The sequence below is a fragment of the Trichosurus vulpecula genome, chromosome 2, assembly GCF_011100635.1.
Source record: "Trichosurus vulpecula isolate mTriVul1 chromosome 2, mTriVul1.pri, whole genome shotgun sequence".
Classification (NCBI taxonomy): Eukaryota; Metazoa; Chordata; class Mammalia; order Diprotodontia; family Phalangeridae; genus Trichosurus; species Trichosurus vulpecula.
The window spans coordinates 223,370,168-223,396,344 of NC_050574.1; the positions used below are offsets into that span (position 1 = coordinate 223,370,168).

Sequence of the window (26,177 nt, forward strand, 5' to 3'; positions counted from 1 at the left end):
TACCTGCAGCATCTTCTCAGAAAAAACAAAACAAAACATTGATTTATACTCATGGGATTTCAGCTGGAAAGCCTTAGGTGAAGAGCATCTGATCCAACCCCATCTCCCGCCATAAAAATGCTCTTGGATTGGGAAAAAAATTAAGAAAAAAATATTTCTGTTGGTCACTGTGCTGGTTGCCAGGTGCTGTATACAACTACAAAGGATGAAATAATCCTTAGGAAGAGCTTACCTTCTGTTGGGAGAGACAAGAAGAACATATAAATATCTGAAGCAGTAAATATAAACTGAATAAATACAAACATAGACAGAGTCTTTAAATACAAGGTAGTTGGGGAGGGAGGACACTATCTAGGAGTTGGGGGATCAGAAACGCTTTTATGCAGAAGAGGATGATGCTGGAATTGTTTCATGGATGAAGAGTTAGTCCTTTTGAAATAGAAGTTGGGAGGGAGTGCATTCCAAGCACGGGAGAAGGCCAGGGTAAAGGCCTAGAAAGGGGAGAGGGAATGTTTTATGTCTGAAAGAGAGAAGGCCAGCTAGCCTGGATTGCAGACTAAGAGGCAAAGAAAAGTCCCGTTAGTCTGGGGCCTGGTTGTGTAGGGCTTTGAAAGATAAACAGTGGCGTTTATGTTTTATTCTAGAGGCAATAGGAAGCCTCTGGAGTTGATTTGAGTAGGGATTAGATCTATACTTGAGGGAAGATCACTTTGGCAGACGAGGCAGAAAACCAATTAGGGAAGCTGTTTACAATAATCTAGGTGGGAAGTGATGAGAGCCTGAACTAAGGTGTGCAAGTGGAGAGAAAAGGCCAGATGCAAGGGATGTTATGAAGATAGAAAAAACAAGATTTGTTAAGTTACTGGACATGTGAGATGAGTGAGGAGTCTAGGATAATGCCAAGATTAGGACCTTGAGATGCTGGAAGGATGGTGGTACCTTTGACAGAAACTCGGGAGTTTGGAAGAGGAGATGGTTTATAAGGAAGAATAATGAGTTCTGTTTAGAACATATTGAGTTTGAGATGTCTCTAGGACATCCAGTTGGAAATGCCCAGATGGAGGTTGGTGATGCTGAAGCCTAGAGAGATTGGAACTTAATATCTAAATATGGGAGTCATCCTCATACAGATGCTCATTGAACCCATGGGATCGTAAGTCTACCAAAGGAGATTGAAGAGAGAGAAAAAAAGAGGACCTAGGACAGAGCTTCTGAGAACTCCTAAAATTAGGAAGTATGATATAGAAAATGGACCGGCATTTGAATACTGAGAAGAATCAGACTGACGGGTAGGGGGAGAATTAGGAAAGAAAAATGTAATGGAAACCCAGAGAGAGATGGTCAGAGCAGGATAAAATGTAATAGGTAGGCTGAAAAGAATGAGGAGTGAGGAAAAAAAACCCATGAGATGTGGCAAGAAGTAATTGAGAGAGAACAGTTTGAGCTGAGTGGTGAAATTGGCAGCCAAATGCAGTGGATTGAGAAATAAGTGAAAGGAAAGGAAGTAGAGGTGGTCTGTGTTGATAGCTTTTTCCAAGAGTCTGTCTGAGAAATGGAGAAGAGATATATAAGAAAGAAGCTTGAGGAGATGATAGAGTCTAATAAAGGTTGTTTAAGGATTGATGTGACATTTGCAGGCAGTAGGGAGGAACCAGTACATAGAGAGAGGTTGGAGTCAGGGAAGGGGGCGGGGGCCGGTAGGATGACTGAGGATGTAATCTGCTAGAGAAATCAAAAGACCTTCCCTTTGCAGAGAGCCTCCTAAAAGTATAGCAGAAAGAATATTGATATTGAATTCAGAGGACCTGAGAACAAATTTTACTTTTGATACTTGCTTCCTGTGTGATTTTGGTCGTGTCATTTACCTTTCTCTGGGCCTCAGTTTCCCCATTGATAAAATTGGAATAAAATTGAACTAGATGGCCTCTGAGGTCATTTCTAAGTCTAGATCTATGATTATATGGTCCTGAAATATATTTTCTTTGTAATTAGGACTATCCCTTAAAATTCAGGAGGTATAATTTACATTATACATGGTATCTTCCCTCAGGAATTTATATTCTAATGGGAATTACAACCAGGTAAAAAGATAAATAAAATATAAAGCAGTGAGGTAAGCTATACCATAAGGCCAGATGTGATTAATTATCTATTGAATGATATCTATTGAATGATATGCCATGAATTTAGAGGTTCAGACACCAACACTTCTACTCATTGTCTTCATCTCAAGCCCTCCATTCTCCTCTAGCAGATGGTTCCCAGGCTGACAATCATCCTTTCTCCCTAATTTTCAATCTCTTCTCATCCACTGACTTTTTCCTTACTCTTGTGAACATGCTCAGATATCCACCATCCTTAAAAAGACCTTCACTATTTTCTCAAGCTACTGTCTACCATCTTATAGTTCTATTTCTTTTTCCAGTCAAACTGAGAGGAAAAAACTGTTTGCATTCATTTCCTTAACTCTTGCTCACTTCTTATAGTTAGTTGGTCATGTGGCACTGAAATCCAAGAGAGAGAGACTGGGTTTGGGTATACAACATACGAAATCACTAAACGTATAGAGAGAAAAAGAAGAGAGCAGACAAGAGAACCATGGAATACACCCACAGACAAGAGGTGGAAGAAGGATGATATCTTGCAAAGGAGGCTGAGAGGGAGGAGCAAGCTGCCAAATAGGTGGGAAATAAAAACAAACAAACAAACAGAAAGGGCAGTGTCATGAAAAGCCAGGGGTTTGAAAATCCCTGGGACTGAAGGAAGTCAATGATACAAAGAAAGGCATCAAAATATTTATAGCAGCATGTTTTGTGGTGGTAAAGAACCAGAAACAAAGTCAATGTCCATTGGCTGGGAAATGGCTAACCAAATCGTGGTGCATGAATGTAATAGAATATCACAGTGCTATAAGAATGACAAATATAAATACAGAGTAGCATAGAAAGACTTACATGGACTGATGAAAAACGAAGTAAGCAGAACCAAGAAAACAATAAACACGAGTACTATAACAATGCAAATGGAAAGAAAAATAACCCTCAAACAATTAAAATTTTTTTTTACAAAATTACAAAGAACTGTTTTGACCTCAAAGAAGAGATATGAGAAAATATTTCCCTTTATACCTTTCTGAGGCGAGAGGGAGGGAGGAATGGGATGTCCAGAGGTGTGGAACATTGCATATATTGTCAGATATATTAGATGTATTGATTGATTGTTAATTTTTTGGGGGCTGATTTCTTTCTTTTTATTCTACTTTTTTCTTTAAAAAATTCTTTTTGAAGATAATTGGCTCTTTGGAAGAGAGATTTGAAGGGATACAGGAAGAAATTTAAATGATATAAACTAAAAGATAGAAATGGAGGACTTTTTTTTTAAGTTAAAAAAGGAAAAAAAAAGACAGTAAGTTGTAATGACATCGGAAAACCAATAGAGGGCTAGTAAGCACCCACAAAGTTCACAGACAATCCTATAGTGGAGAGAATGTAGGCCAAAGTGTTAATGCACTGTCATGCTTTCTCACAGAAGAGATTTGTAAAACATGAGTTGAGAAAATTACTAAAAATGTCCCAACTTTATAACTAAGCCAGTGAGAGGAACACAGTAAGTATAGTTTAGATGTCTCAGAAAATCACATTTTAGTGTGTTTAGATGTTAAATATACCCCTAACCCCATTTATTAAAGTGAACATTTATAAAGTGAACAGTAACTCTAAAAGAAAAAAAGAAATCTCCATTTGCAAGATATTTTATGATATACTTAAAAATTAAATTGCTTCCATTCACCCTTCTTTCTCCTCTTTTAGTTTTTTACTCAGTGAATATTAAGCCTATTATGTCAGCTGTTGTTATTTAAATTGTTTAAAGATTTTTCTTTAATCTTTGTTTGATAAAATGACTGATGTGTGTTAATTTTTCTCTTCCTAATGGCAGTGACTTTATATCTTATGATTTTTGGTATATCCCGTAGCTCATCAGCACAGTGCTTAGAACATAATGGATGCACAATAAATACTTATTTAATTATTTGAAGGGTAATAGTGAAGTGCTTACAATACTTCTATGTTGCAGTAATACCATAGATATCCGTACTATGTCCAGTCCTAATATGGTGAGCCTCTGGACATGGAGGGCAATCAGGCTGGCTAAAGAGGGGGGAATTGGCCCAGGCTAGAAAAATAGGGCAGGTAAAAAGCTTCCAAGACAATCAATAATGGCATTGGGCCCGTTGAACAGCCACCAAACTCGATAGGGAGAGTATGTATCAAAAATAAAAAAGTCAGTCCCAGCTTTCAATGAGCTCATATTTAAATGTAGGAGACAACACAAATGGGGGGTTTCGGCTGAAAGTCAGATGGAAAAGCCTAATGGTGTGGAGTACTGCAACAAAACAGATGATTATGCATCATTTTTTTTGTGTGATTTCCATTTAGTGACTTAACTTTTGTATATTTACTTTAGCACTTTAGCAGCCTGTAATTTTACTCAGCTTATTTTTTTCCTTGCAGGGATTGCCATTGTCTCATTCCCACAACTCCTGATTAATAGGGAAAGGGCACATTTGGAAAGTTCCCAATGGATTAATTTCATCCTTCTTTAATAAAACCATGCTTTTTTTTTTTTTGACATTTTTGAGCACTAGTAGAGACACACAAAATAGTATGGAGAAAAAAAATCTCTTGAGAAGAACGGGTTACACTACTGTTAACAGTTGTTTTTTTTTTTCCTAACTGCTTTTAAGAATCCTGTAGCTTCTATAGTCTGAAGGGGACTGTGGCTCTGATACTCCAAGGCAGTGGTCTTGGGAATCACAGATGTTAGAACAAAGTCACTCCCTAATCCCTATCCCACTTTATGGGTAAAATTTGTGAAATAAGGGAGAAAATAAAAGAATAAGGGTGATAGTGATTCCTTTGATAAATAGAATACTATACTATATACTATATTATACTATAAGAAAGTTATACTATCATTAAGGATCATCAATTCAAATGTAAGAAAATTATATGTGTACATATATGTGACACACAGATAATAATGTAGGCTTGCCCTATGTTTAGAAGTTGGGCAGGGATATAACTTCTAATGTTAACTTAAAATTCTGAGTATTTTAAATATATTCTTTTAAAAATTTTATATTGAAAGCTTTTCATGCAACAACTAAGACCACAAATGTTTTAAAAGCTCTTACTGTAGCAGTTTTCAAACTTTTTGGTGTCAGGATCCCTTTACACTCTTAAAAATTATTGAAAACCGTAAACGCTTTTGCTTTTGTGGGTTGTATGTGTTAATTATTTGTGTTGGAAATTAAGATATTTTAATATGATTATGAAAATAGTTTTGACCTCAGAGAGCCCTTGAAAGGATCTTAGGGACCCCCATGGGTCCCCAGACCACTTTTGAGAACCACTGTAAAGCGCTGTAGTAGGTGCTAGCAAAAATATGAAGTTTGGATAAAACATAATTCCTGACAACTAGGAGTTCACGGTCTAGCAGGGGAAAAGATAACACAGATATGATACATAATGTTACATGATTAAGTGCATTAGGACATTATAAAACAAAGTGCTCTTTGAGGTATGCGGTGGGGGAGAGGGGATCAGTTAATAAATAAAAGGGGATAGGGACGGCTTCTTGGAGAAAGTGGGATTTGAGGTGAGAATTTAAAAGTGAATAGGAATTCAGTAGTACTACCGGTTTTGGGGAGGCAGCAAAATTATGTACCATTCAGTGCTCTAATTTTCTTTGTGAAGATCTTTTTTGCTTAAAAGGTTAAAGATTTTTAGTTAGAAGAGTGAGCATTCACTGTGTGCCAGGCATTATACTGAGTACTGGGAATACAAAGAAAGCATCTCTCCCCGCCACCCCCCAAAAAAAGAGCCTATGTTCTAATGGAAGAAACAACTTACAAATACCTAGGTACATAGAAGATACATACAAAATAGATTAAGGCAGTCTGCTTAGCAGCTAGGTGAATGAGAAGGGCCCCCTAAACGAGGTGAGATTTGAGCTGTTTTGAAGGAATTTAGAGAAACTAAGAGGCAGAGAGGGGAGAGTATTCAAGGCATGGAGGACCGTTAGTGTAAAGGCATAAATACTAGAAGATTTGCTTTGGGGACCTGCAAATGGGTCAGGGTAGTTGGATTGCCAGGTTCGTGGAGGGAATAAATTTTCAGAAAGGTATAAAAATAGTAAGGTGACAGATTATGAAGAATTTTAAATGCCAAATAGGAAATTTTATATTTGATCTTGGCTGGAGCTCAATGAACAGGAGAGTGACAAGGTCAGACCTACACTTTACAAAAATCACCTTGGCAGCTAATCAAAGGATAGACTTGAGTGAGTGAGACTTGACACCAGTTAGAAGGCTGTTATTTTGGCAGTTCAAGCAGAGAGGCCATGAACTAGAGAAGTGGCCGAGTGGAGAAAAGGGGGCATAAATGAGAATTGTTGTGAAAGTAGAAGAAAGATTGGACAACAGATTAGCTATTTGGGGTGAGAGTGAGGATTTGAGGTGTTGACTAGAAATATGGTGGTGTCAATCAGTATAAGGAAGTTCATAAGAGAGAAAGGTTTTGGGGAAAAGATGATAATTTCAAGATACCTATAACAGAATCTTAAAAGACTATTAACAGCCCCTCTTACAATTACCTTTTTCTCAAATGTTATTTATCATGGCACATTAACTGTGTGAATCAGTTCGATCCTCTACATTTTAAGTAGAGGTTCTCTGAGGTCAGTAGTGATAGCCTCAACCTCACCAGCAGCCCCAACTAGAGGTAGGAGCTACCATATCTTTAATTCCCTCACCACAAACTTGTGAAAGGTGGGCGAAAAAACAGAAAACAAACCTTGTGACAAAAACGATTCCTTTAAATCACTGGAAGAAAAATTCAGGTTTCATACATGCAAGTTCTAGATATTCAGGCTTGGAACATCCTTTCCTGGTGAACTTTCAAAGGCAGTTTAAACCCACAGAACTAATTTCTTCTTGGGTAGAAATATGTTTATTCATCTTAAGTTAGAGTTAATAATTCTAAAGGCTCTGAAAAGTCAGAAATATTTTTTCTAAATTTCAGCAGGGATAATATTAGCAGGTAGGAAGCAAACCCTATATATAAGCATTTATGCATATCTCCTGCAGTATCTATTCATCTGAAAAAATGAGGATATATAAGCTTGCTTTGTGATATGCAGATCAAGCTAAGAGGCCTGTGTGACAGGTGGTGGGATGACAAGGCTGAAGAAATCCAAGAATATACAGGTGCCACCATATTCAAGATTGTAATAAACTCCTACTAGATATCAATATATTCTGGGTTTAATCTGAAAAACAGAGTGTTCTCCATTGTTATGTTGGACAGGAAGGAAATCCTGGAGCAATGACAACACACTTCGTTAGGCTCTTTACCATACTCCCAGTGTACATCAAGGCTCCTTAGATAGCCTGATATTCACGCTCTTGAGCTCAAGAGCACACACACACACATACACACACACACACAAACCCACACACTATGCTATAAAAATATTCCTGAATTTTAATTTCTTGTTCCTAAGTTAATGTGGTTGTTCATGGAGAAAAATATTTATAAGCTTTTGGAATTTCACATCATTGTTAAGAATAATTGGACAAATACTTTACTAATATGAAAGGCAAGGAAATGTGAAATGATATCATATTATTGGTATGTCCTGTTGGCTGTCTTCTAACACTAAGATTTAGAAATACTCATGCTGCTCTCATCAGCTTAGCAAGCTCCTTCAGGTGCTTGAATTTTTCCTTCTTGTTTTTTGCCTTCTAGTCTTTTGAATTCATTGAAGTAAAGTCGTATGTTAATAGATAATTACTGTTACTACAGCTCTATTCTGTAAAATTATTGTATAAATCCAGTGAATAAGCCAGCCATTGAATGCAGTGAGGTTTTCCTTAAAAGGCCTGCTAGGAAAAGAAACTATTGTTCTGCAAATCTCTTTTATAAAAAGTTCATTCTCAGTCATGTTATTCTAGACAGTACACTCACCCATTCTCCTACTCAGGTGTGTCACATTTTAAATGAACATAATAAATGAAAACCCAGATTTACAAAACATATTAGGTGTTACTTTAAAGAATAATAGGATTATTTTAAACTGAGCTTTTCTATTGCCTTTAAAAAATAGAAATCCAATTTACATTTACCTCAGAATTCACTGAAGGAATACTGATTGGGCGCCTACTATACATAAGGAACTTAAAATTTAGGAGGGGAGATAGGACATGTCCCTAAATAGTTACATTATAAGGTAAGTTATATTAGATATGTGGGAAGTTGGAGATTTCTTGTAGGCAGTAATCTTTGAAAATTGATTTTGAAGAATAGTAGCCTTTCAGCAGGGAGTCAAGGAAAAGGAAGGGTATGAGCAAAGGTAAAGGAAGCAAAAAGCTCAAGGCTTCTGACAAAAAGTCCAGTCTGTGATAGCAATATAGAGGATAGAGTTAATAAAGTAGATTGTCAGTAGACAATTTCTTTTTTTAATGTTTTCTAAAATCAATTTTTACATGTTTTTATAATTTGTCTCTTTCTCTGGTCCTCCCAGTTGATAAAAACAAAACAAAATGAAAGATAAAATCCTCATCATAAACATGTGGTCCAGGAAAACATTTCCAAATTGGCCATGTCTGAAGAAGTATGTCCTTCTGTAAATTTTAAGTTCTTCACCTATCTGGCAGGAGGTGAGGGTCTTGTTAATGGTCTTTTCTCAATCCTTATCTCTCGACCACTCTGCAGCCGTTAACACTCTTCACTACCCCTTTTTTCATTGATACACTCTTGTCTCTAGGTTTTCATGACACTGCTCTTTCCTGGTTCTTCTCCTACCAATCTGACTGCTCCTTCTCTGTCTTCTTTGCTTGATCTTCACCCAGGTCACGTCTGCTAACCCTGGGTTGGCACTAGATCTTGAATAGCATTAAGTATCGAATTTATTCAGTAGGAAATGGGAAGCCTTTAAATGATTTTTTTTCAAAGGAGTCACACAGGTACATTAAGGAGATGATTTTGGCAGCGGTCTGCAAAATGTATTAGAAAGAATTGAACATCACTCAGAAGACAATGACAATAGTCAGGAGGAAAAGTAATACAGTAATTGTCACCAAGGGATGTTAATACTAATCTACCGTGAAAATAAAAGCGCAATTATATAAAATAGACTGTATAGAAAGGATGCAGTACAAAGTTCCTATAGCACTTGTGGCAAGAAATCATAAATATATCGGTTCTTCTGGAAGAAGATGAAAGGATCTTCGTTCATCATTCCAGAAATCGACTGATGGAAAGGTTGCCAAGACCGTCCTTTGAAACGTCACTTAATTGCCGGCAAAAAATGTCAAAACATTTGCCCTCGTGAAGGTTTCTTTAAGTTGACTCCAAATCTGCATTTCATGATGAAACCCTTTCCTCCGGGGAGCTCGCCTCAGGAGAGGAGAGAGAGGAAAGTCAAAAGAACTGACAAGAAAGGGAGGAAAGAAGAATAAGAGGTCGGAGAAGTGGTCATTAAAGGAGAAGGTGAGGGAGGAGGGGAAGGTGGAGCCAGGGAGGGGAGAAGCAGACAGAGGTGGAGCAAGGGAGGGCGGGGACCAGAGAAGAAGGGAGAGGTGGTACGAAGGAGGGGAGGAAACTCGGGGAGTGGAGGGCACGGGAGTGACCGGAAGAGGTGAAAACACTAAAATAAAGCCAGGGAGAGAGGAGCAGGTGTAGAAGACACCTCGAGCTAAAGAAGATTTCAAGAAGCTCAGAAGAGTAAAGGGAGGAGCGGAAGGAGAATGGGGGAGGGGATGACGGAGAGAAGGGGCGTGGGCAGGGGGCGGGGCGAGGGCTGAAGGGCTGAAGTGAGCGTCAGCTCTCGGCTATCGCGAGAGTTGGGCCGGGGCCGAGCTCAGCCGTCTATTCCCCCCCCCCCCCCCCCCGCTCCCCTCCCCAACACCATCCCGGGAGGAGCAGCGGCTGCCGGAGCCGCCGGCTCTGGACTCTCCCAATTCTGAGCTCTCATCATGGCGGCGGCGGCGGCGGCGGCTGTCGGGGGGCAGCCGTCGCCTCAGTCTGAGCCGCCTCAGCCAGAGCTGGGCCGGGACAAGGCGGCCACGGCGGCACACCTGAAGGCGGCGCTGAGCCGGCCGGACAACCGGGCAGGCGCTGAGGAGCTGCAGGCTCTGCTGGAGCGGGTGCTGAGCGCCGAGCGGCCGCTGGCCCGGGCGGAGGGCGGGGGGGAGGAGGCGGCGGCGGCCGGAGGAGGCGGCGGGGGCGGCAGCGGCGGCGGGCCAGGGGCGGCGGAGGAGGAGGCCCTCGAGTGGTGTAAGTGCCTTTTGGCCGGCGGCGGCGGCTACGAGGAGTTCTGCGCCGCGGTGCGGGCCTACGACCCCGCGGCGCTCTGCGGCCTGGTCTGGACAGCCAACTTCGTGGCCTACCGGTGCCGGACGTGCGGCATCTCCCCTTGCATGTCCCTGTGCGCCGAGTGCTTCCACCAGGGCGACCACACCGGACACGACTTCAACATGTTCCGCAGCCAGGCCGGAGGCGCCTGCGACTGCGGGGACAGCAACGTGATGCGGGAGAGCGGGTGAGCTGGGGACCGGGGGGCAGAGGGAGGCGAGGAGGGAGCTGCTCCCTGGGGCTCTCCCGGAGCTGTCAGCGGACCGGAGAGTGGGGGAAGGGGAGGCGATGGAGCCGGAGCCACATGGGGATAGAGGTATCGGAGCTGTCACCGGCGGGGGAGGGGGCTGTCGCGCCAGGGTCGCCTTCAGGGCCCGGAGCTGCCCCGGCGCGCAGGGGCCGCAGGGCTGTCAGTTGTACACTTGTCCCAGAGAAGGGCCGTGGAGCTGTCGGGTTTGTGGTTCGGCCCAAGCGGGCTGTTGGAGGGGAGCGGGGAGAAGAGGAGAAATGGGTCCAGCCTGGGGTCGGGGCGGGGAGATGCTGTCATGTCGGGAGAGGGACGAGTTGAAGCAGGGGCTTCCGAAGTGTCCCGGCTGAGGGAGGAAGGAGCCGCGGAGCTGGAGCCTGGCGTGCTGGTGTGTGTTTGGTGCGGGAGGTGGGTGGAGAGGAGGGAGGAGCCTCGGGGAAAGACACTGGAGCTGTCAAGCGGGGTATTGGGTTGTGACCCCGGGATCTCTGGAACTGTGCTCCGGAGCAGTTACACGTGTGTGTGTGTGTGTGTGTGTGTGTGTGTGTGTTCTCCCCTCTTATTTTGAAGGGGGAGACATTGTTGCTGTAGCAAGGTTATTCTCAAGAAAAAAGATGTTTAAACATTTTGTTCTCAGCAGGGGAAGATTTTTTTCTATGCTGACTTTTTTCAGGGGGTGGGGAGGAGTTGGGAGGTAGGGATAGGGTAGGGGGTTCGAGAACTCCTGGTAAGGAGACTCCCTTTGCTAATGTAGATTGGCATCGCATTTGTAATGTAAGATCTTTAATTTTTTTTTTCTTGAGACCATAAGAGAGTCAGTATAACGCCCAGGGTCACACTGCCTGTAGTACCTGAGGCAGGATGTGAACTCAGGTAGGTAACCCCTTACCCCAAGTCCAGCTAGTCTACCACTTCCTCTTTCATTTACCCTCCACACAAACATTATTTGGATACTTATGTATGTATGTAACTGAATGTTTTTTAAAAAACTGTGCCGATAATCTGGAGGTGGCTTTCAGAAACTGAAGGTGACCAGCAAAGAGTTGCTAAGCTGTCTGCATAGAAGATATTAGTAAAAGTTGGGGCCTTCTAAGGTGTATATAACAATGAAAGATGGGGCTTTTGGTTGAGCAGTCGTTGATGACTTGATTGAATTGGCTTTAAAAGTTAAAAATTAAAAAATTTTCTATCCTTACAGTTATTAGTGCAGTTTAATGACTTTAGTCCTCTCCATTTTTCCCTTTTGCGTACTTATAAAATCATATAAAAAAAAGACATTTGAGATCTCATTTTCATGTTTAAATCAAATATGGAACAATTTAAACTTTTAATAAATATTTTATGTATTATTAATCCTTCTTTTTTGGGCTTCTGGTTTGCTGCCCTTTTTTGTTATTTGTGATGGATTCTCTTAATTTTGGCTTTTGCTGGTTTTTTTTTTTTTTTTGCTTTTTACTGATCTTATTTTACATGAGTATTTCTATACATCCAAAAAAAATATGCTGAGAACATACAGGAATAGAAAAAATATTACTTAAAGATGCTACTTAATGATTTCAATAAATTTTATGGTTGATCTTGCTTGGCCTTGAGAAGTCTGCAAAATCCCACCTAGGATTTGACTGTTTATGAGAAGTTTTCTTGTGATTTTTTTTTTTAGGGTCTTACATTTTGTATTAGAGGTGCAAAACTAAGCTGTCATCATAATGCCACAGTGTAAGAGTAGGACTGTTTATCAGTTTTTTTTTTGAAGGTAGACTTAGAACATTCATTTTGAAAAGTGGGATGGCTTTTTTTTCATCTTAAGCTGGAATCCATGTTGTATGGCTTCATTTCTGTATCTTTGAATAGGTATAGGGACTGGACCTGTGATTTCATTGGAACTCCAGGGTGAGGAAAGTCTCTTCCACCAAAGCAGGTTGGAACCTTCTCTGCTACTGATAGTTATAAGGGAGTGACTAAAGTCCTGAGAGGTTAAATGTCTTGTCAGGATTATAGATGACTGTTTCCGAGACAAGACTTTGACCCAATCATTTCTGGCTGCAGGTTAACTCTCTATTCATCTGTGATACACTGCTTCTTGTAACCTTTAGATACTTGTGTAATTGCTCACCCTAGCTTAGAAGTTTGAGTGGGCAAATATCAGAGACAGTGGACATGGAATATTTAATAATGATCTTATTTCGGATTCTGTGTACATTTTGGAATTCACCAGTTCAATTCGGAATAGTTATTTAAGTCAATTAACATTTATTAAATGCATACTGTGGGCAGAGTCATTGTGCTTTAGTGGCTGGAGGAGATAGCCTTAGAGGCAGAAGAGCCATAGATCAAATCCTAACTGACACATAGTGGTTGTGTGACACTGGGCAAATAATGGGATCATAGATTTAGAGTTGGAAGGGACCTTCAAGATCGTTGATCTAACACCTTCATTTTACAGATGAAGAAACTGAGAGGCACAGGGTAGTTTAACAACTTGCCTGGGGTCACACAGGATTAGGTGGCAGAGCTAGGATTTGAAACTGGGTCCTCCCACTCCAAATACAATACTCTTTTCACTTGACCTCTATTTTCCTCAGTGTCTCAGTCAACTCCAACTCAGTAAGGCTCTTAAATTACAAATGAGTTTCATTATTAAGTTTCCACAGAGGGAATTCCCTGCACTTGTAGAAGTATGGGCTGGATAGGACCAAAAAAATTTATAATTTGCATACATAGTGACCTACGTGTTTGTCCAGGTGGACTAGAGTTTTCAAGTGATTTTATGGGTTATGTGCGGTAAGTGGTTTTTAGGTAACATGCCAAAATAGACTGAGGTTGAATAGCAGAGAATTTTTTCTCTCAGCTGCACTTCTGACCATGCTATGGTCCTGAATTCTCAGCAGTTACCTGGAAGAATTCAGTGTAACCTCTCTTGGTCACATTAGCCCATTACTTTCATAGCCAATATAGCTTTTGCTTCATTGGTGTTTGCTGGAAATTTTGACAGGACCCAAAATCTACAGGACCCATGAACTACTGAATTCCGACAAGGTATGGGTATGTAAAACTTGATCATTCTGGTAGGGATAGTGTATGTTTAAACCTTTGCAGTCTTAAAAATTTCTTAACATTTTTTGAGGGCATTGATGAGTAAAGATGTTATTGGGGATTTCTGGTTGGTCAGTTTTTTTTAACTGCTATGGAACTTTTCAGTCTCATCATTCAGTTCCTTCTTGCATAAAGGAAAGATTGCTTTTAACTTGGTGTTCCTAATAATAGCATAGAAGAGAAAAAATTTCTTGTTTCTTGTTGAAAGTAGAATTAGAAGGTGGTTAGCACTCATCATGTTTGGAGATCTGAAGTGTAATTTTGGATAGGTTTGTCCTAACCTATATCAGAATATTCCATTTTACTTTCAAATGAGTAATTATGGAGAGGTTGGTCGGCTCTTACTTTTTGGTTTGGTAATATTAACGAAATAAGTTATTTTTTGAGTCTTGTTCTCTTTCTCATTAACTCAGTTATTAATGTATTTTTATTCTGTCTTCATAAGACCCTTCTTCTTTCTTAATATGGGTGTTATTATGGGTGTTATCACCCTTCTTGGTATCCTACAGTAGCTTCCTAAGAAGTTTGATTTTCTCCACTCTCTGACCCTTCCAGTATATTTATTGCACTAACTAATCTTCTCTATGCATAGATCTGTTCATGTCAGTCTTCTGCTGAAATCCTTGTAACAGCTCTGCTTACCTACTTAGTAAAGTTTAAACCTTTTAACTTGACATTCAAAGCCCTCCATGGACTGATATGTTTTCAGCTATCTCGAAAACCTTTCAACTTATTGTATGATCCGGCCAACTGGACAACACGCTAACCCTCTTCCCCATTTCCTTTCGTCTCTACTCTTCATTTTACTTTAGTCCCTACTCTTCACTTTACTGCTTTACTTTCTTGGCTAATGCTTTTCCTGTGCTTTTAATAACTTTGATACCCTCCCCCATTTACCTACTGATTTTGTACCCATTATTTTAAAACCCAACTGAAACTCTGATCTCCCGGCATTAATGACCTCCCTCCTTCTGCAAGATCTCACACAGTACTTTGCTTGTACTTTTGGTGCATTTATGTGTATGTCACATTTCCTTGCTAGCCTGTAAGCTCACTGAAGCCTATAAGTATGTCTTTTCTTGTATGTCTTCCCTTATCCTCAACCCCTCAATTGCCTAGTACCTGTGCTCTGCACACAGTGGGTGTTTAATAAATGTTGGTTGAACTGGTTTTAATCCAAAACGTGCTTGAAGAAAGCACTTTTTTTTTACTCTATGGATTAAGTTGGGATGTGATGATCATTAAAGCTGTGGAATGGAGGAAATTAGTAATAGGTAAACAGATGTAAATGTGTTATTTGCACTCTGCTTTGCTATTAGTGAATTGGGCAAATATTGCCATTAAATGTTTTAATGAACTTAAAAGAAGCGTAAAATGGAAAATCCATTTTACTGTGCAGTGGTTGGTTCTGGTATATGAAGATGTATTGAACACAACTGTTGATTATAAGCATTTATTAATTAATTTATTACTAGTAAATGTGGAGTATAAACATTTATTTTGAAATATCATGAATATTTCAATTGAGTAATGCCCCTGTATTTTGGCATTCAAGGAGGAGGCATTGATTGTAAATTCTTTGCAGTTTTTGTCAGAATTCTGTGTATCTTTTTTTTTTTTTAAGTGAGTATTTGGCCTGGAGTCAGGAAGACCTGAGTTCGTATCTGTTCTCAGCCACTTACTTAGTGATTGTGTGACCCAGGTCAAGTCACTTAAACTCTGTTTGCCTTAGTTTCCTCAGCTGTAAAATGGAGATAGTAATGTTATCTACCTTGCAGAGTTGTAAAAATCAGATGAGATAGTATTTGTAAAGTGCTTAGTACAGTGCCTGGCAGGTAGTAGGCTCTATATAAGTTCTTATAAAATCTGTTATAGAAATAATGATTCATAAGTCTTTTTATTAAAGACAGCCATATTTAACCATCCTCATAATAGAGATGGAATGTAGGATCTGAAGGGTAAAAACTTTTCTTATGATATAATCAAAATGAGTTATAAAGTAAATCTTCAGTTTATTTTTTCTGGAATACTGGTATCTGAATATCGTGGTTATTAACTATCCAGAGCATGTATTAACTTTATCAGTAGCATGTGTTTTGTATTATGCTCAGTTTCTAGGATTTAACCAACATTACCCACTACTGACTACTCATTACTGACTACTAACATTATCTTTGGGTGAAATTAATAGCCATCTATAGGGATTATAACATACCCTGATATAAAAAGAAAACCTAAGTACTTAGCAGTAATGATCTCTTAATAAATTTTTAAACAAAATGGAATCTTTAAGATATCGAGTAGTGTCCTTTCATTTTCTGGGACTATATCACCATTTCTTCACAGCTTGAGATTCTCAGCATTGTTGAGCAAGTGATAAAAATATGAAATGAAAGAAAAATATTTTGTGCGAATTTAAGTAAAGTTATGTTGATAAATTCTTGGAGTTTTTTTCAACTCCATTTGTACACATCAATTATTAATTTGGGGGCTTTTCATGATAAATATTACTAGCATTGCTTAAAGATATACAGTAGTATAATTAAAAGGCATAAGAGGTGATTTGAATCTCAGTTGGGACTAGCCCTGTTTTAGATCCCCATGTGTGATATTATTTTTTATTTGGCAAAATATTTAAATGAATATCTACAATAAAACTCACTAGTTGTGACATAATAGGATTCTTTTTTTTTTTTTTTACCACATATCAAGTATCAGTAATTTGTTGGTGGGAGTATCCTTGCACCAACATAGATTACAACCCTTGTGTAATTCAGTAGAAGGTCTTTGAGATCTTTGCTTTGGCCAAAAAAGTGACCATCTTTCACCTGAGTTGGTGATGAATTTTTCTTAACGTAGCTAGCTTCTGTTTCATATTCTTGCAGAAATCCTTTCTAGTGTGGGCATAGAACCTAGTACAGCTTGCATTCCATTGGCATTGCCTTTCAGAATTCAGGGTCACCTTCCTGCCACAAACAACACAGCAGAGTAGGACTTCAGTGGATGATTCATTTTCTATTTAGTACATATTCCTTTAGTCATTAGGTAAGTCACTTTTATATTTGCATGTCTATACCTATTTTTTTATTATGAACTTTATATTCATTAACAATATTTTATTGTACAAAGAATGACAGAAAAGAGGATTATACATGAAGTTGTGAACTTCTGTTTAGTTTTTTTAAGGTTTATATTCATAAGGTAGTAACAATTGCCCTGTACCCCTTTCTGAATTTTGTTTTCTTCTTTGTAGTTTTCAAATGTTTCCACTCCTGTCTTCTCTCTTTTTCTTTAAATAATTTATTTATTTTTGCTTTTCTCCATTCCCTTCCATAAGATTTTGAGTTCCAAATTTTCTCTCCATCCAGGATGGCATATAATCTGATTCAGGCTCTACATATACATTCATATTAAACATTTTCACACTAGTCATGTTGTAAAGAAGAATTAGAACTAATGTATAAACCACAAGAAAGACAAAACAAGAAAAGAAAGAGCAAATAGTATGCTTCAATCTGCATTTAGACTCCATAGTTCTTTTTCTGGATGTGGATAGCATTTTCCATCATGAATCTTTTGGAATTGTCTTAGATCCTTGCACTAAGCAGAGATAAGTCTATCAAAGTTAGTCATTGCACAATGTTGTTGTTACTGTGTAAAGTGTTCTGATTCTGCTCACTTCACTCAACATCAGTTCGTGGAAGTCTTTCAGGGTTTTTCTGAAGTCCTGCTCCTCATTTCTTATAGAATAATAGTATTGTTACGTTCATATACCATAATTTTTTCAACCATTCCCCAATTGATGGACATCCCCTCAATTTCCAATTCTTAGCCACTACGAAAAGAACTGCTATAAATATTTTTATACATGTGGGTCCTTTTTCTGTTTTAATGATCTCTTTGGGATACAGACCTAGAAGTGGTATTGCTGGGTCAAAAGGTATGTACAGTTTTATAGCCCTTTGGGCATAGTTCCAAATTGTTCTCCACACTGGTTGGATCGGTTCAGAACTCCACCACCAAAGCATTAGTGTTCCAATTTTCCCACATCTTGTCCAACATTTATCATTTTCCTGTTTTGTCATGTTAGCCAATCTGATAGGTGTGATATGGTACCTCAGAGTTGTTTTGATTTGCATTTCTCTAATCAATAGTGATTTAGAGAATTTTTTTTCATATGGCTATAAATAGCTTTAATTTCTTTCTCTGAAAACTGCCTGTTCATATCCTTTGACCATTTATCAGTTGGGGAACGACTTATATTTTTATAAATTTGACTCACTTGTATGTATTTTTTAGAAGTGAGGCCTTTATCAGAGATACTGGTTGTAAAAATTGTTTTCCAGTTTTCTGCTTTGTTTCTAATCTTGGTTGCATTGGCTTTGCTTTTGCAAAAACTTTTCAATTTAATGCAATCAAAATTATCCATTTTGCGTTTTGTAATGTTCTCTATCTCTTGTTTGGTCGTAAATTCTTCTGTTCTCCATAAATCTGGCAGGTCTGCCTTCTCTTTATTTTTGCATTTGACTACCTTCCAACTCTTCACCTCATACCAAATACAAGCTCTCCTTGAAATAAATAATTATGGTTAAGCAATACTGACATATTGTTGGATCTGAAAATGTCTGTCTTGTTTTGTACCTCTGGTCCATCTTTTCTCTACAAAGAGGTGGGAGGCATGTTTCATCACAAGTCTTTATAAAGAATTAAATGAGATATTTGTAAAACGCTTAGCACAGTGCCTCACATAGTAACTAGTGCTTAATAAATGCTTCCTTCTCTCCCTTCCTCCCTCCCTCCCTCTCTCCCTTCCTCCCTCCCTCTGTCCCTTTTTCCCTCCCTCTCTCCCTTCCTCCCCACCCTTCCTCCTCCCCTCTCTCCCTCCCTGCCCACCTCTCTCCCTCCCTCTCTCTCTTCCTTCCTTCCTTCCTTCCTTCCTTCCTTCATTCCTTCTTTCCATTTCACTCTGTATCAATTCATACAAATTTCAGGTTTTTCTGAATCTGTCATTTTTGTAATTTCTTATGGCATAGTTATATTTTATTATATTCACAATAATTTATTCAGTCATTCCCTAATTGATGGACCCTCACTTTATTTCTACTCCTTTGCTGCAACAAAAAGTACTGCTATAAATATTTTTGTGTATTTGGGTCTTTTCTGTCTTTTTTGACCTCTTTGGAATATATCTGTGGTAGTAGTTTTGCTGTGTCAAAGGGTCTGTACAGTTTAGTGACTTTTTGGGCATAGTTAGTTACAGATTGCTGTTCAGAAAGGTTAGTCTACTTTATAGCTCCATCAGCACAGCATTAGTGTGCCTGTCTTCAAGCACCTCCAACCATTACCATTTCCCTCTTTTATCATGTTTGCCATTCTAATGGTTATGGAAAAGTAGGACCTAAGAGTTGTTTTACTTTGCTTTTCTCCTATTAGTAGTTTGTTTGTTTTTTAATTAGTTATTTTTTAGTTGTCAGAAACCTTTTCTTTCTCCCATCTCCCTCATTGAAAAAAGAAAAATAAAATACATCTAATACACAAAAATAAAATACATCAAATACATATGTATAAAAATTATGCATAGTCAGTCAAAACAAATTTCTACATTGCTAATGTCCAAAAAAAATCCAAATCTGCATCCTGAATCTAAAACCTCCCTTTTGGGAGGTAGGTAGCATGTTTCATCATAACTCCTCTAGAACCCTAGTTGGTTATTGTGTTGATTTCTCGAAGTTGTTTGTCTTGACAGTGTTGTTATTGTAGAAATTGTTCTGGTTCTGCTCACTTCATTCTTCATCAGTCTGAATAAGTTTTCTCAGGTTTCTCTATAATCACCCCTTTCATCATTTCTTAGAGAGCAGTATATCCCATTGCGTTCATACATTGCATTTTGCTCAGCCATTTTCCAATTGATGGCTAGTTTGTTTCTAGTTTCTAGTTCTTTAGCACTGCAAAAGAAACTGCTATGGGTCATTTTCCTCTTTCTTAGAGCTCTTTTGGGGCAGGGCAGAGGCTTATTATATTATATTGCTGAGTAAAAGGGTATATACAGTTGAGTAACTTTTTGGATTGAATCCCAAATTGCTTTCCAAAATGGCTGAACCATTTCATAGCTCCACCAAGTAGTGGAATGATCATTTTCCCGATATCCTCCAACATTTGTTATTTCCCTTTATTATTAGTGATTTGGAGCGTCTTTTCATGTAGTTGATGATAGCTTGCATTTCTTAATTTAAAAACTGCCAATTCAAATCCTTGGACTACTTTATCTATTGGGAAATGGCTCTTTTTCTTTTATATATGTATCAATTTGCTGTATTTCTTGGATAGCAGACCTTTATCAGAGGAATACGCTGCAAAGATTTTTTCCCCCCAGCTAACTGGTTTCCCTTCTACTACTATTTCATGAATACCCTTTCAACAATTGTTCTGCCTTAGAGTACTTGGACTTTAGATTATAAAACACAACATTTTGAAAAAAAATTATTGCTCATCTCATGGAAATGGATAAGTCAAGAAAAGTTGTGCATAAGTGAAGGCTAATATGTGTGTAGTATTATAAACTGCTTAATTTTCACTTCATTTTTCCTTCTTCCTCTAATCTACTCAATACTTTTTATTATTTTCCATCTGTAATTACATATTGTTTGAAAAATAAAATTTTTGACAGCATAGTGACTGGAATTTAGTATATGGCTAAATGCTTTCTGATTGATGGAAAATGTTTACCTTTGAGGTTATTAAAATATGTTATTTTGCTCTCCTAAATTTTATCCATACTCAAAGATATAAGTAAGAATAATGGATCTAATTCTTTGGCATATGTTAAATTATACACGTTTAAAAATTTTAGTTTGTTAATGGATGTTTTAATATGATTGCCATTATAGAATTTTACAGAGTTCTTTGGCAACAAATTTAGATTTCCTTAAAACATTTATTTCTAAGGGCAAGGCTTTGACATACTTAAAATTTTTAAGTATACTAATTCGTGCTAAAATTTAAAATTATTGGACGTTTTTAGACATTTAAACATTCTGAATGAAAATATAAAGTGTAACTTTGATAGATTTGTGGTCTAATTGATTAGTAATTCATTACATCAGTTGTGTAGATTATAAGCTGTCCTTTGCAAATTTTTGAAAATTGAAAATTTATTCGACAGGCTAGAAAAATCTGGTATTTAACAGGCTAGCCTCTCTTTAGAAATGACCATGGGGAAATGACCATTCTAAGTTTCCTCTAGAACATGATAGTTTTTCATTTTTTTCTTTGCTGTGGTATTTGGCTTTTTTGTTCAGTTTCTAGCTCCTGTGTTATTCACCCATAGTTGTAGCCCCTTTGGGATTACTTACTTCTGCTCCAGAAATAGTTCTTTAGCCTTGCAGGTAGAGAAACTATTTCTCTCAGATCATCCAATGTTGGTAAAACTTTTTGATAACTAAACTTGTAGGAAACTGACTTGTAAAATATAATCACAATTTTCAATTTATAGTGGGAAATGTTTTGTTAGTATACCATCACTGTTTGTTTCTCTCTTTTTGAAATGTCTCCTTTCTGGTGTGCCAGCAGGTCCACTAAGGAATGCATACCACAAAGTAATTTGGTAATGAGGGAGTGGGATGACATTAAGGGATATTTCGTGCAGGATATAAGATGTGTTGTTTTAGCCTTTCCTGTTTTAGGGGTTCACCATTATGACAAAGCTGGATTTGCATTGCCTAGACCAAGTGCTTCTTTAATGATGTTGAGCAGATGTGAATTTTACTGTTTTTCGTTTTTCTAGGTTTCATATTGGGTAGAAGATTACTTTTATGAGTCTATTGATTTTAAATATAGTTCCTTTGAGTACTTTACCTTTCTTCTAGTTCATTTGTCTACCTGCTTTCCTCATTAAGGCTTTTCTTTACATTTCTATGGTTCCCTCAGTTTCTTTCATGTCAATTAGATTTTAGGTAAAAAGCCCACTACAACAGACAATTAATATGATCCATGTTAACAAAACTTTATATTATTTACAGTAAATTATTTATAATGAACAAGGAGTAGAAAATAGAAAAAAATGCATTATACAAGGTCATTTTATTTGGTCCTCATAATACCATTATGTTTTCATAGGATTTTTATCATTTAGGAAATGATTCTGTTGACATTCTCATTTGATCTTTGTTACATGTCTTTGAGGGAGGTTCAGTAGAAGGTCACATTGCTAGTAATTGGCAAAATTGAAATTTGAGCCTAAAGTTGCCCTGACTCCTGTTCTAGTACTCTTCCTATATACTGTGTTGCCTCTTAAATGTTAGTTTAATGTTTTAGAGATATTTCTTGAGAAGTTTCCTCAGTGACTTGAATGTCTTTCTTTAACCACCAGCTTTCTCTAAAAAATAAAGTACTTTTTGTCTCAATATCCTCATCATTCCTAATCCCTTGCAAAACTGACTTCAGCCTCTGTGACTACTGAAACAGTTCTCGAAATCCCTTCCACCTCCAACTGTCCTGAATGAAGCCGGGGTACACTGTCAATATTAAAATAGTTAAATACTTGCAGCTGTGGTGTACTAGTGAGTGGAATGCTGAAATAGTGAAGCCCCCTCAGCATGGTATTGAATAGAATACTGAAAGAGTGAAGCCCCCCCAGCATAGGAGAAGACCTTACCTCTCCTACCATCCACCTCTACCCTGTACCCCTTCTACATTTTTAGAGACTGCTCTGCTGAGAAAGTAGAGATAAGAAATTACATCAGTAGACAGACACCTGCAAGGTCCTGTTTATCTAGCTGTTACTCCCTTTTTGCTGAATACCAGTCTCTGGTCTCACACCTGTCTTTTTGTTCTTTGTTCTCTGTTGCTGGGAAAAGATTCCGCGTTTAGAATGTGAGCTCCAAACCCAGTCAATGGGAAGAGGAGCCAGTGGAGGGGGTGTGGGTGAACTCTGTGTTAGGGTCTGTATAACTTGCTTTGAGTTGTATGCCATACACACACACACACACACACACACGCACACGCACAGGCATCATCTTGGGCCATGCTGAGGTGTGTCCTTTCTCATGAGAAAGTAATAAACTTCTTTTTACCTTTTCTCAAGAACTGTCTCTGTCTATTTTTAATGTGAGTAGTGGTCTCTGACCCACACACTAGGATCTGAGTCCTCTCTCTGATCATTAGTATCTGTGTGACCTTCATCAGTGCTCCTTAGCCTCAATTTTCTATTTGTAAAAATGAGGATAATAATACTTATACCACGTATCTGATAGAATTGTTGTGAAGAATGTGATTTTTAACCTTAAATCCTTGTGTGAATGTGAGCTCTTATCAGTGCCTAATTGAGGCTTTCTTTTTGCTCTTAGCAGAAGAATTTCAAGATTTATGTAAAAAATGGCTTTGGAGAAAAATTATATTGGCATCCCTAAAACTGGAGAATGGGGAGATAATCTTACAGTTAAAGATTTATAAGTAGATTATACTTGGGAAGCTTCTGCTTGTCTCTTTTTAGTTTTATTTTCATGTAGAGGTTTTTCAAGGGAGTCAAAATTTCACTTAAACAGTTAAGGAATCCATTTGTCACCAACAGAAAAGTTATTATTTGACAGGTAGCATTTTGAATATAAGCTCTTGATGGTTCTCAATTTAGAATGTTTTCTTTTTTTTTTTAAGCACAGAGACTTTTTATTCTTTTTTTTCAGTTCCAATATCCCCCTCTGCTCTTCCCCCACTCATTGAGAAGGCAAGAAAAATGAAACTCATTAAAAATATGTATAGGTATGCAAAACAAATTTCTGCATTAGCTATGGTGTTTTCTTAACATTTTCTTTTTTACTACAAAGTTAACATTTGACAAACATGAACATTTTAGTATACAAGAAACAGAAAAGATGCTTGCATATGAAATTGGACTTCTGTTACATAATTTTTAAAAATGTGTTAAATTTAACACAGTAGCAAAATTGCCCTTTTGAACTTTTTTTGTCTGCGCATTTTTAACATTTTATTGATCTTTTCTTGCCTTTTTTATGCCATCTCTGTTAGAATATTTGTTCAGACAATATAACCCGAGAAACAGGACCTACTTTTGGAATTATCTCCTGGAGTTCTGTAACATTCCATCACTACGGTGAATATTTGCTTTTCAGATAGAATTAACTCAGTCTTTCCTGAACCAATTCCTATATAAGAGGTCTTTTAGGGTAGCACTGTACTGGAAATGCTTGACTAGGACTCTTGAAAGAATGATCCTATACCATTTGAGGCCCTTTGCCTTCTAGGCAGATTTTATTAGTACTTGTTGAGGGTAGGAGGGCATGGAAGTCTACAGGGAGGAGTTGGATCTGAGAGGAAGGAAATCTTGAAGGAAGAAAAGCATCCTAAAAGACAGAGACAAGAAGGGAATGAATACATTTTATGTTTGGGGGATAGTTTGTGTGAATTTATGGAGAGAGGAGAGGGTATGTTGAGTTCGGAGAACTGAAATAGCTTCACTTTACAGGAACATGTAGTGCATAAAAGAGAGTAATGTGAAAGAAGAGTGGAAAATAGTTTGTAGACAGATTCTGATTGGGTCTAATGCTACTGTCCCTTTTTGCTCCTTCTGCCAGTCTGATAATTCCTTCTTGGTTTCCTTCCTTGGCTCATCATCTATATCATGCCCCCTAACTGTGGGATTTCCCCAACGATCTAGCCTAGCCTCTTTCCTTTCTGTACACTTGTTTTTGATATGGGTTTAATTATTATCTCTATCCAGATGACTCACAGATATCCAGTTCTAGCCATTCTTTTAGCTGCCACTAATTACTTATTGGATATTCTAAACTGGGTGTCCTGGCAACATCTCAAACTCAACATATCCAAAACTGAACTCAGTGTCCAGCCTCCTCCTCTACCCTCTCCTATTTCTCTTCCAAACTTTCCTATTTCTAAGACAGCAACATTCTTTCAGTTTCCCAGGTTTGTAACCTTGGTAACCTTGAGTACTCATTTTCCCTTACCCTACTGGTCATTTGCCAGATCTTGCCTTTTTTTACCTCTGCAACATCTGTCACATTCAACTTCCTTTTCTCTAATCCCAGTCACCACTTAAATTTAGTTCCTCATTACCTCTTGCTTATATTATTGTAACAACTTCCTAATTGGTCTCCCTGTCTCAAGTTTCTCCCTACTCTATCCTATTCTACAAGCAGCTGTCAAAGTGACTTTCTTTCAGCATTGAATGGTTCCTGCCATTTTCCTACTTAGTCAACTCCATTGGCTTCCTATTACTTCTAGGATTGTTAAAAGAAAATCTTTGTTCTGTTCTTGCCCTGAATAATGAAGCAAATCCAGTAAAAGAAAATTTCAAGTTTATTTTAGCACCCAAAGCTTGGTTGGTTGTTGTCCTTTGTTCTTGAAGAGGACCAAAATGATATAACTATGTTAGAGTCAAGTTACAGTGTGTCTGACTGTGGCTGATCAGATCAACATGAGGTCAGAATGCTCTACCACAGGGCAGGCACAAGTAATCCATGTGAACATCTGAGTGGATTCTCTAAATTAGCACATCTCACATGTCTTTTGAGCTACTTCAAGTCTTCTTGGTCACAGAGCACAGCGCCTTCTCTGATGAGGGCATACCATGCTGGGCAGTCCTGTATCAGTGTCTCACATGTCACACAATCAGTTCCAAAGTTCTTAATAGAGACATTGAAAGTATCCTTGTATTGTTTTTTCCAACCACCATGTGAGCGCCTGTCTTGCGTGAGTTCTCCATAAAACAGTCTTTTAAGTGGACGTTTGGCATTTGAACAACAACATGGCCAGCCTATTGTAGTTGTGCTCTCTGCATAGAGTCTGAATGCTTGGCAGGTTAGTTCAAGAAAGGACCTCGGTGTCTGGTACCTTATTCTGCCAGGTGATCTTCAGAATCTTCCTAAGACAATTCAAATGGAAGCGATTCAGTTTTCTGTCTTGGAGCTGGTAGACTGTCTAGGTTTCACAGCATACAACAATGTGGTTTTGCAATGCAATCAAAATAAACAAGGCAAAAGCATGTTTAGTTCAGCTAGGTACTGAGTTCAAACCGTGCGTTGTTTTGAAAGAGGAGTTTCTTAATAAGAGAAGACAGTTTCTAAAAGGTGATGGGCTAGTGCTGTGTCAGAGATGAATTTACAATCCAGGTAGATGCAAATTTCTAAAAAGGCGATCAAAGCACACATGGCTGGCCTTTCCTGTGCTTGGGTTTGCACGTACTGTGATTACCGTATGAGAGGGCAAGCAGGTACAACTAGGAAAGGGAGATGGGAAATCATGGATACATTTGAATTAACTTGGCAGTAGTGGCTAAATTCTACACAATAATAGGTGCTAACTATACTTATGGTGCAGTACCACAATTGAACTTGTATCACTTCTCTATCCTCAACTGCATCATCCCAATCTCTGCTGCTTGCAATTTG

The 26,177-nt window shown here is 38.3% G+C and overlaps 1 protein-coding gene across 3 annotated transcripts in view; it reads left to right on the top strand.

The window, feature by feature from the left end:
- The first annotated feature begins 9,998 nt into the window (after nt 1-9,998).
- Nucleotides 9,999-26,177, top strand: part of UBR3 (ubiquitin protein ligase E3 component n-recognin 3) — a 312,264-nt gene continuing 296,085 nt past the window's right edge. For all 3 annotated transcript variants that reach the window (XM_036747217.1, XM_036747219.1, XM_036747218.1), the window contains exon 1: nt 9,999-10,602. In XM_036747217.1, coding sequence (XP_036603112.1) covers nt 10,037-10,602 — 566 coding nt within the window. In that variant the 5' untranslated portion in view covers nt 9,999-10,036. The remainder of the gene's footprint in view (nt 10,603-26,177) is intronic.